Consider the following 12422-nt stretch of genomic DNA (forward strand, 5'->3'; position numbering starts at 1 on the left):
GTTGTTTTGCCAAGACACACAGAAGCTTAAATTATATATTAAAACTTCCGAATCTTGTTTTATGCTGTCAGTGTCTTTTCATCTTTCATTCTGGGATGTTCAGTCCATAATGCCTACTCCGTCACTCAGTGTACCAGTCTGAGATACTGTTCTTAGCTCAAAGAAACTGCGAGAAAGAAAACAAAAACTTTTCTCCCTACTTCTGGACTTCTCACAAGAATCAAGGCTGCCTAAAGACTAAATGGCCATTTTATGTCTCTTGGAGTCCATCTAGTACTCACTGTCAGTTGGAAGTGGGCAGTTTGCAGCTACCACACAGATTTACTACAAACTGTTTTTCAGGTGCTATTTGTTCCCCAAATGTCATTTCCACAGGAGGTATTGTTATGAGTTGCTGAGATGCCTTTCAGTGGCCTGCTTCCTTGCTTTAGTCTACCTACAATTTACCTGAACAATTATTATCTTAGTGGGATAGGCCTTTTACTTGTCAGGAACTGTACCATCAACTTCAAAAGGCAGTTTCCTGGGAATTGACACGTAAACAGCCAGAGAGTTGTAATGAAAAGAAAACAGAGAAATAATAACAAGCTCCATTGTTATAATATAAAGGGCTGCATCTTGCCCTCTGCTGAGATGCTTTACAAGGGATTGGGGAAATGGCAGGGAAAAGGGCAGGAGGAAATTATTTGTGAAATGCCAAGAAGTGGCGTTTGTTTCTCAGAGATTCTATAGATTGGAAACAACCATAACCTTTTTGTATCCCACTGGTATATGCTGGGGATTAATGCTTATCAAATGTTGGCAAATGTCCAGAAAATCAGTAAGACATATGCACAACAATGGTATCAGTACTTTTGAGACATTCTGGCTTTCGCTGATAGTTTGAGGGAAGTTCATTGGTTATACTTAAACATATGCCTTTTTTTACTTGTCAGAGAAACAGCCTGACAAATTTCATTTGGATAGTTTTGATATTGTGAAGCTCCTATCCTGTTTGCTTTCAAATATTTCTGAAACAGAAAAACAAGTAAAGAACTGTAATTTTTTTTATGCCTTCATTTCTTTCTGATTGCAGAAAACAAGTCTGTTATTCAACTTGTCCTGGTGCTGACTTCCACAGAGTGGCCCATAGTAAAGCTGAAAAAACAGAATGGTAATTTCACCTTTTATACTGATTATACTGCTAATTTAAAAATACCCATTGCCATTAAAGTATTTAGATAAAAACCTGTTGTTCTATGCAACAGTTTACTGCTGTTCTCTCCTGCTCAGAAGCACCTAATTTCAAAACTGTTCTAAAATCCCAGGACCTTCCCTGGAATAAGGAGCAGGATGATACTACCAGAAAGGCACCGGAATGTGACTGTGTGACCAAAGTGGGAGCTGATCTTCTTCGAAGAGCTTTGCCTTCCATCAGTTGCTTCTAGTGTCATTTGTAGTGTAGGAAAACAGAAGAAGCAGCAGAACAAATTCCTGTGACTTCTGCTTTCTCCAATCCACAGAGAGCTTTGTTCAATTATGAATCACCCCTGAAGTCTGAGAGTGAAAACTTCCTGCTAGTGGCAATGAAGAAATAGGCTCTGAGGCAAGGCAGGTCAGAGATGGCTCTTTGAAGTACTTAAAAGACATAGTGATTTTTTTTTCCCCTCAGGCCACAGAAAATTCATCGAGGACACTAATGGGTTGTTTTCTTCCAAAGATACAAATATCAGAAATTATCTCAACAGCAGTGCTCTTCACTGAAACTTGGTGACTTAAATCCTGCAATTTACTTCCTCTATATGTAAAAATTTCAAGGAAGGGTGAAACTCTTTCAAGTAGAAGATTTTACCTAAACACATTTGCTTGCACATCTTGCAATGGATCTCATTAGCCATCAGCAAATTTTCTTCTTTTTCTAAGGCATTTTTTTTCCATGGGAAAGACCTTTATCTTGATTGAAAATTATTAAATTAATCCAATAGATATTACTCGGAAAAAGAGCAAATTTGGATTCTAATCTCTGTTCTCAAGGCTTTATTTTTACTTTTAAAATAGATACTCTGTTTTTAGACAGAAATAATTCACATAACCAAAACTAAGTATGCCTCCCAGCCTCAGCTGAAAGAACAACTTGCTAACATTCATTATCAGGCTCTCTCTTCACTGATCTTCTTTTGACCTCTGACTTTTATATTCCTTGCTAAGCAGCAACCCCATCTCTGCCTTTTTAGCTACTAAATGTTATTTTTAGCTGATAGAAAACCCAACAAGTTCTGAAGGATCTGACCTGCTTGAGAAAAATCTCAGCTATAAGTTCTGAGATTGAATGGTAATGAGGTGGTAAGTCAAGCCTTGTTATGCCTACAGTGAAGGGAAAAAATTATGCAAAATCATACAGTATGATCTACACCATCAGTCAAACAGGATAATGTTTACATATGTATAAAATGTTACAGATCCCTTTTAGTTTTCAAATAATTTTGTATCACAGAAAGAAATGACCTTGTAAAATCTTGGTAAGCTGACTCAAATCTGTTCTTTTAAAGATCAACAGACCACCTCACAACTATGCAGGGATTTTTTTCTCCTCCAGTGGCCCTTGCTTCAAAAGAGTAAGAGTCAAACTCAGTAATTTTATATCACTCATTTCAATTGTCAAACCTCAATTATTCACCAGTTATATATATCTTCTCTACATATATAAATAAGTAGCTTCTAGGTGCTTTGCTGAAATGATTGCCTCTGTGGATAATACACTGATTAAGGGCAAGACCAGCTATTCTGGCAGGAGAAGTGAAACATGAAAAAATCAAACCTGTTTCCTCTGCATCTCTCCTCACTGTGGAGGTTGCTTGTCTTCAGAATGATCTGGGGAGGTCTTTGGACACCAGTGTTGCCAACCAGAGGACAGCTAACCAGCAAGGAATAAAAATCAAAAAAAAAAATATAAAAAAAAATCAAACAAAAAAAAAAAAAATCCATTCTTCTCTGAATTGCCAGAACAATGCTCAAAAGCACATAGGCCACAGACCTCATCATGAAAACCTAAGGATATATACCTTTGCCCGTTTCTGTACCTTTCTAGAAACAGGAGCACACAACTGAGTGAAGAATGCAGCCCAGATACATAGAAACACAACAAACTAGGACAGATACATCAACGATATTAGTTAAAAATTAAAAAATCTATGAAGACCTTTGAAAACTGAACAACACAGGGTGCACCAAAGGGTGGTCCAGGGAAATTCTTCCTTTATGATACAAGGTAACTTGTACAAGGAAGCTTCACTCGTGGGAAAAGTCTATTTCCGTGAAGATTCATGGATTTCTGCAGTACAAAACCACTGAAAAACAACAGTGGAAAAAGTCCTCTGTAGTAAATAAATGTTGACTCTAAAAAAATTGGGTGGTCAGCTCAAACATTTTTTCCTAGTTTTTCTTTTACTTAGAGGCAATCTGTGAATATCAAAACCATTCTTTTGTACACAAAAATCCAGTTTTATAAAAAGCATAAGAGACCAAAGCATGCAAGAAGTTTTGGGGGAAACATTTTTATCTATCCTTATAGATGACTACTGTGTCATGATTCTGTTTTCCTGCAGAGCTTGGTGTGAATTACCAGCTCACTGATCTAAAAATTCAGGGCAAAATGAGAACTGGGATATATCTCAGAGTAATATATTAAATTCACAATAAACAGATTTGTCAGTGAATGATGATCTGGGAATTCCTTCCACAAAAACTCCTATATTCTGGTCTCCAAAAACATCAAGGATAACACCTGATAAAAAGTTTCACTGTCCCATTGGAAGAAACTATACTATCAGATTTATTGTTATTTTCCCAAGCTTGTTTCAGATCAGTGAAAAAAAGAATAGGGAATATAACTTCCAAACAAACAAACAAAAAAAGGAATATCCCATCCTAGGTAAGATCTGCCAAAATTTTGTATGAGTGAGCATGCATTACTGAAATAAGTTTTCTTTTGACTCTACATTTCTAAGGAACCATAGTGGATATATCTGTGAAAAGCAAAAGTAACATCGCCAGCTGTAGTACCACATTAAAATGAAGCAATGAAACAATGGAAATTTTCCTGAGATTTACCTCAGGAAAAAAAGGACTAGATGAAGTCACTGAGATAGAGATGCTAGGTTATGGAGGTTATATGATCAGAAAGTTATATCTGCAACACCTGCTTCACTGATGCACTGCCCACATTGCTCACCTGATGTTAAACACAGTAAAGAATGGATAAAGAACAAGCACCTCAGGCAGCGTAGAGTCAGTTCATATCACCAGTTGTCACACTGCAAAAACTCAGCCGATATGACCACGTGGACCTTTTTGCTTCCCTCTCCAGAACATAAAAAATTCCTCCTAAAGTCAAACTGGTGTTATTCCTTTACTACATAAAAGGAATAGAGACTTGAATGGAATATAGAACCCCAGATTCATATATATAAAAACATTAAGTGTAGTTCCAATCTAGTTCCAATAGAAGGAATTTAATAGAGCTCTGGATTTCATGAGGTTGGTAAACAAACATCACCAATTTCTAAAATACATTGACGCATCTATTCACAACGGGTTTTTTATTATTTGTCTAGATCTAATCCTGCCACTCTCATCTGTCTGGGCTCAAAGTGTCTCACTAGACACTTATGACCTGTGCAGGTTTCACTCATCCATGCTGCATACTGTTGGCTGCAGGACAGGGCAGCCAAATGTCAAAACAGTAACAGAAAAAAAGACAACTCCTCAGTTTTTAGCCCAACCTGTCATTCACCTTTACATCAAACAGCTTCAAGGTACAAAAAGTTGAAAAAGTTTTCAGTGTACCTGTAAGACAACATTGCCCTTAATTCCTTTCTCATTTCCTCTTAGAGTGGAGAACTCTTTCGTGTTCTTCACTATTCAAACTTGTTTATGATGCCTACATATCTAAAACAGAAAAGCAGAGGCATGCAAGGCACAGGATTTGTGTAGTACAAGATCTCCAGGTGTCACTCTCTAGAAACACAGATTACTGCAACTGTCAAGGCAGATGACCCAGGGGTGATCCACAATGGCCAGAAGTCTGGCCACAAGAACATCTTCTAATAAACAACACATTTAAAAAGGCAGGTCTTGCTAAGCAGACAAGCAGCACTCTCTTAACCACCTTTTGAAAACACCACCTTTGAAGAAAAAACTCATTAATTCACACCGAATGCTACACAGTAGCTTTGGAAGGATACCTACCGTTTTAAGAGGAGGAAACAGTAAGAACAGTTGGATACTGCCATGAAAGAAACTCAGTCTTTTTTGTGATGAGAGCCTTTGCCCTCAATCACAAATTCCTTCTCAAACACATCAGTCTTTTGCATGATATAGGAATGAATATCACTGAAAAGGAAGGAAAGAAGGAGACACACATGATGTGTGAGGTGGTACTGCCCAGTGGGCATAAAAGAAGCGCACATCAGGCATTTCCCATTCTCCTCCATCCAGTGATATGCATGAATCCTAATACTGCACCAGCACTGAGAATAAATCATGTCAATTAGCCAATAGGTACTGGTTGAACACTGCAGGAGTGTAGCATGGAAGCCAATAAGGAAGAGTTTCAAATTAAAATCCACGACCCTGCTCATGTGTACAGTCATGAGCAACAGAGAGACCAGTCCCTGGATCGCTCTGACAGGTGGATTTCATCTGTATGAATGAAGTAATGGGTATGTGTTTTGTAATGAACATGAAATTGGTGATGTGATGGCAGGAACCATCGCTAATCCTATGCTACAGAAAGAATCATCCCACTTTCTGTCAGTTAGATCTGTGAAAATACATGGCCTGGTTCTCAACTCACATGAGTTTTATTCAGCTGTTACTACATTTTCAGGGAAAAAACTCCTGATTTATTATCATTGTAAGTAGGAGGCGGACTAAGACTAAAATACTCCTAATGAAATAGGTGTTCAAACAGTTTAATGAATAATTCAATATGAACAATTCATTTGGAAAAACTGTTACTTTTCCCTAGTCCTGAACAGACCAAGAATAGACTATGAATGTTTAGCATTTATATGCTACTTGCAATTATTTGTGAACTACATCAAGCAATTTGTGGTCTACATATAACTGAAACAGGAAATTATGATTATTAAATAAAACATAGAATTTACAACTCCCATAGCAAATTATGTCTCTTGATTAATTTATGTAATGAGCTTAGCTAGCCTGCCCTTCATAGATTTAAAACTGCATGTTCAATATTTGCAATTATCTGCACAGACAGTAGTTACATAAGTCATATGATCAGTGACAGAAACACTACCATGTGCGACGCAGTCAAAACAGCAAAAGCACCATATTCTACAATTTAAACATTTCAGAAAATACTGAAACATGCAGTTAAAATTTACAGGTCTTTTCTGTTCAAAAGCACAGGGGGAGGAAGCTTTTCCCCTCTTCAGTGAGTGCTAGTCTCTATACACATACATGGAAGAGGCGGTATGAGTGTGAGGTATTGCTTGTTCGCTATTTTTATCCAGAACATTAAGTGTGTGCTTAATGTTTTAGTAGGTAAGCAGCACTGCTTGTTTGTCACTGGGGCTGGAGAGGGAATGGGGTGCAGCAGGAGAACAAGCAGCTTAGCACATGTGAAAGAAAGGCTCAGGGAAGGCATGGGCATGGACACGGACAGCCAGTCGAGACAGCTTGAAAGAAGATTTGGTCTAATTTTCAATTGGGTATGATTTTGATTTTTGATAGGATTTCCCCTATTCTTCTTTTGGAACCACATTTGAAGCCAGGATGTAGAAAAATTACATGCTTTTGACCACATCACCCTCATGATAGTTGCTGACTCCGGGTTAGACTGAACTGTGGCCTCACTGAAACATTTGGGAGCTTGGTCTTTAGATGGGATGGAACCAGAATTTCACACTGGATCCTTAAAATCATGGTTGTGCTCTTCCTCTCTGTTCTTATTAAACAGTCCTACTAGGTCCTCTTACTTCTAACTGCTTTATGCCCCATCTCCATTACTCCTAGATATTTTTATCTAGCCAACTGAACAAACCTAAAACAAGCCCAAATCTGACATAAATCAACTTCTGCTGGCTGCTAGTGCTCATTATAACAGGCTGTCTCTTGTCATTGGTATTGAACACTGCAGAAAAAGGGATAGGGACTAAAGAACACCATAAGGCATGCTTAAAGCAAACAGCCCACTGCTAAGACATATATGACAGCAGCCACAGTGACTCCTAAAAAAGTCTGCCCTAGCTTTGGCACAGTAAAGCATGACTGTCAGCAATGGGCATTTCCTTACTACGGGAAAGTAGCTCCACTAAACTGCAGTGCTGCCTACCACTCTTATGTTGTCCGAAACACTGAGAAGGAGATAGCAATCTGTCAGAACTATAAAATAAAAAACACAAGTGCTTTGAAAATATACCCAGATAATAGGTCAGCCTCTCCTATTATCGCTGCCTTCTATCTTCAACAACTCCATGAGTTCTGGACATGTTTTTCTATATAATTAATATTTTACTGTTGTCATCTTCCCTCTCTCACCTTCTTATGTTCTCTTACTACTTCATTCAGCAGTGAAGACGGCAGTTTTTAAATCTAAGGTGTACTGAATGTTAAGGACCAAAAATTCATATTCAATCTCTGAAATAACTGGTCTGATTTTCCCCTGCACATACAAATCTTCTTTTGTTGTGGATGTGAATGATTCTGATGATACTCCTATTACCAACCCTGTAATACAGTTACAGCTATTGAGGTTTGTGGTACTGTGTGCAAGTCAAACTGATGAGTTACGAGTGAGTCTAGTTATCTGCATAGTGGTGATGATGTCTCCTCTGCAGTCACAGATGTAGACAGATACCTCCTTAGTTATTTCCTCCAGAACTAGGGCTCCATCTGTATTTGCAACTCCTCCCTTAAACCTAATTCCTCCCCTTTGTGAATCTATTTCACATTGTAATCCCTTATCATGAACACAAATGTGAGAAGTCGGGTGCTGACTGCTTCAGCAGGCCATTCCCTTTCCCCCACCCACATGCACTGTCAGACTCCACAGGCCACACTCCCTTGATTTGCTAGTCATTCTTTTGATTTGAAGAAAATTGGAAAATCTACTAGAGGAAAAAGGCAAGTTTAGTTTGCCTTAAAGACATCAGAGTGGTAAACACTGCCAATTTTAAAACAGAGCTAGTACCTCGTGTCCCCCAACAATTTGAATGAAAAGCAAATGATATTCTATCTCTGAATCAAAACCTCTCCTACTCGACTGAATGCATCTGATACCATGACAAAGAAAATACTGGTGAGTTTGAAGGCAGTACTGAAATGCATAATGCTAGAAACACAAACTTTATTTTTCTAAATAAGAAGGTGCTTTAACAAAAAGTACTTTAATGAAATTACTTTAATGAAGGACTAATTGCCTCTAAGTGAGGACATTTGAAAAAAAGATGTTACAAGCATCTTCTTACTCAGAAATTAGCAGCCCGGATCAATAAAAAAACCATAAAATGTAGGCATATTATTGATGTAGATACTGATGCAGATAATGTAGGCATAATACTGCCACAAAGGGTTGAATTTGGTGAAAAAAGCGGATGAAATAGAATAACTGATGTTAATTTTATCGAGGCTGACTTCAAGTAGCTAGTGTTCAACCAGTTTGGTTTTTATATGGCCTTGAAAGATATGCCAACTAGAGCTGCTAAATCCATATTGCAATTAGAAATGGTTACCTTTGTTGATCAAAAAAAAAATGAAATGGAAGAAAAGAAAAATAACATACCATGTTCACACACAAAACAAAAAGAGCTATATCAGGGACATCAGGGAAGGTGGAATACTATAACAACACATTTTATATTGTTATACTATTCCACCCACCTTAATGGAGAACCCTTCGGTGTGGCTACGCCATAGCCTTTCGAATCCAGATTTCCTCCCACTTTCATGGTGTCGCATGGCTTTCGTTGCTCAATGTATTCATTCATGGTGGACTCCAGCAGGAAGGCAAACTTGCCCTTGGATTTGCGGACACGAGCTACTCCCTCGGCAGTAGTCCTAGTGAACACTGATGGCTCAGCTGATTTCATGTAGGTCCACATCTTTTCATACACTGCTATTTTTGATCTCTGGAGAAAAGCAAAAAAAGTTAGAACAAAAGAATGTTGTAACATTTCAGAATGGCTCTGCTCAAATAAAATAAATCATATTTAATTTTTCAGACAATGGAGGTTGGGGAAACGTTGGACAAGGATTTTATTTTAATTCCATGATTATTTTAAAAGAAACAAGAAATAACAGTATCAATACTATAATGTGAGATATTATTTTTAAGTTCAGCTAGCCTCTAGCAGTCAAAAAAACCGGCAAAGCTGAATTTACTGTTAGATAAAGGCAGTTCACACAGTCAAAGTATTGTAAACTGTGTTTTAGGGAATTACATATGAAATAGATATCCACAATAAGCCTGTATGGTAAAGAGAAACAGTAAAATAATATCCCCATAAATACTGAGCTGAATCTTCAAGCATTTCTTTCACCATCAAATCTGAAATAGTTTAAGTTTCTGCTTTCGTAATTCAGAGTTCAGAATTCATTCAATTTACATTCAGAAAGGCTACATGATATTTGAAGATATGGTTCAAAATAAAAGATGGAAACAGCAAATTGGACCAAATATGCTATTAAAGGCAGTGGAATGCCCTAAGCATTTATCTTAAATAATTTGGTATGATTTTAGAAATGCAGTATCAGTGGATTTATTTTAAACATTCTGATACAGCCAGTAACTGAGTAAAAAATGCACTTGCTCAAAGAATGAGGAAAGAATTCGTGGCTTAGAGTGCATTAGTTGGAAATTTTCCTGTCTGGGAATGCATGGTGTAACTACAGGTGAACAGTCAGGCAAAAAAAAAGTTATTAATAAAAAATAAAAACAAATACAAATTTACATGAAAATAAATGAAGGAAATGCTGTCAGAAAAAACTGAGAAGTTTCCCATGCTCATTAGATTCACCCAACAACTCCTTTGCTTCCTCCAGCAATAGGAATATATACATGCAAACCAGCAGTGTGTCAGCTAAACACTACACAGTGTTTTTATAATAACAGATGGCACTTGTCTTCTCTTATGGATGCTGCAAGAAGTACTTTTCAACCTAGTGCTCAAATCAGCTTTTATTTGAGTCAACGGGAGTTTCTAGCTAAGCAAGATTTGGTCTATGAGCTTGTTCCCACACTGTGTGAGCACTCCACGAAAATATCCATTATTATAAAGCCTCAAAACAAAGGGCCCTAGAATATTTAAACAAATTCCAAATCCTGTAATCTAGATATTATTTGAATTGACAATGGCTTCAAAAAGCCTGGAACTGAGCCTTTGTATAGGTGAGAATAATTTCTCTGAAGCACTTCTTTTTACCAATTACTGAATGATTGCACTGTTGCTTAGAAAATAATTTGCTAAGAACATAAGTTTATCTTGAAAAGGAGTGGCATTTAACCAGAAATATTCAATAAGAATACCATATAGCAGAACATCATAAATTCTCCTTGCTTTTTTTCGTTTGCCTATATGCATAATTTTAGCTTTCTGTCAAGTATAATAAAATTTAAATCAACAACAGCTGTGCATGTCCATAGTCATATCCTGCTTTGTCACCATTTCTTTCCACTTTAGTCACAGCTACTTTTCATTTACATAATAGTGGCTGGAAGGAAAGCATAAACTAAGCCACCAATGCATTCTTTTTTTACACTGATGTAATTTCATTGATTTAAATTACAGAAAGAAAAAAATGGAAGAAAGCAGTAATGAATCAGTCATAATTTTAAGAATATTTTCTTGCCTTTTTCTGCCTTCACTTCCAAACATTTCTTGCATCTTAACATCCCTTACATTGAATTCTTTATAAAGTAAACATATAATAGTCACTTTCATTTAAAACTGAAGTCATCCAGCACATAAAACAGGGCGCGATTAGTAAGAGGAAACAATATCCTAAATCATTTGAAAAAGGCTGCATTGAAATATTTGAATTTTTTTTTTTTTAGGATCTAATTTCCTTTGCCTATCAAAAGAGAAAAAAAAAATGGAAAGTGTAACAAAGTATCTTTTCGAAGGAAGAAACTTATCTAAGTAAGAACACTTTCCTTTCCCAAAATTTCATTTGTTAATATTCAATTTCTACGTGTCAAGTCAGAGTGAAAATTGAAGAGAGAACCAACAAATATTTCATGTTATCTTATGAGGAAATATGGCAGCTTTCCCCTGCAGTCAGCCAAGCTGGTACAGTTTTCATTTTGGGCTTTGCTAAGTAAGATTGCTAAAACTGACTACTTTCCCTCTTGAGGAAGCTGCTTGGAAAATACAACTCTCATTGCATCTAAACCAGAAAATAAGAGTAAATAGCTAACAGTGCCAAAGTCTTCTTTTTCTTTATGTTGGCTTTAAAATGATTTTCCTTTTTCTGTTTTCAGTCTAGATCAAAGCAGACTGAATAGGTGTTCAGAGTTCCTGACATTTTGATCAGAAATCACCAAATGATGAGAAAACATTCTGAAGGCTCATCTTCAGCCAGATAATCACCACTGACACATGATTCTAATACCAAAAAATGAAGATGATTGCTTCCAAAACCACAAAATGAAAGACTTGGCACACAAGTCTTCTTGTGCTATTGTTTCAGGCTAGGTCTTAATTTATGTATTGTGCAAACAATGTTTATGGTAAATATTGTCCGTTGATATTTTATCTTTGTCCCTGTTTTGTGAGAAGTATTTTTAGAAATACCACATACAATATCATTAAGAATAGACAGAAATTAAAAATCATTTGATAAGAGGGCCTCAACTGCACCATTTTTTAAAAAAATGATCAACATAGTTCAAATCTTGATAAAGCTGCAAATTTTGCATATGCAATAATATTTAGTATTTGCAGTTACTTTTAATGTTTCCCTCTGTATTCTGAAAGAAAGGAAAAAATTAAAAGAGGAGCATTGATTTTCTTTTTTCTTCCCTTAACACTTTAAGACTGAAAAGGCTGTCCTTACAGACATTGTTACTTCATTATTGGGTCTTCTCTTTAAGAAGGGATCTTACATATTGATTCAAACCAAAAAAGTTTCTGTGTTTACAGGATGATTTAAAAGAATCATGAAATTTTTGTGACCAATACTGTTTCTGCATCAAAATACTTGACCTCATTACTTCAAAACAATGGTTTGTGCAAGTGTTCTGAAACTCTTAAGAAAACAACTCCATTCCTTTGTTCTTCACTATTTCTTTGGGAATTAATTTTTGCATCATCACCTAAAACAAATTGCAAGCACTGGATACTCTTGAAAATGCAACAAGTTAATAAATCCAGTTACATAAATCTGCCTGGTCATCAGCATCATGTTTTTAAGTATTA

The 12422-nt window shown here is 36.5% G+C and overlaps 1 protein-coding gene across 1 annotated transcript in view; it reads right to left on the bottom strand.

The window, feature by feature from the left end:
- Positions 1 to 12422, bottom strand: part of GRIA4 (glutamate ionotropic receptor AMPA type subunit 4) — a 220797-nt gene that overhangs the window by 33674 nt on the left and 174701 nt on the right. Inside the window, 1 exon segment of the mRNA XM_032681175.1 lies at positions 8887 to 9134. Within this exon segment, the coding sequence (XP_032537066.1) occupies positions 8887 to 9134 (248 nt within the window).

Source organism: Chiroxiphia lanceolata, chromosome 2, assembly GCF_009829145.1.
Source record: "Chiroxiphia lanceolata isolate bChiLan1 chromosome 2, bChiLan1.pri, whole genome shotgun sequence".
NCBI lineage: Eukaryota > Metazoa > Chordata > Aves > Passeriformes > Pipridae > Chiroxiphia > Chiroxiphia lanceolata.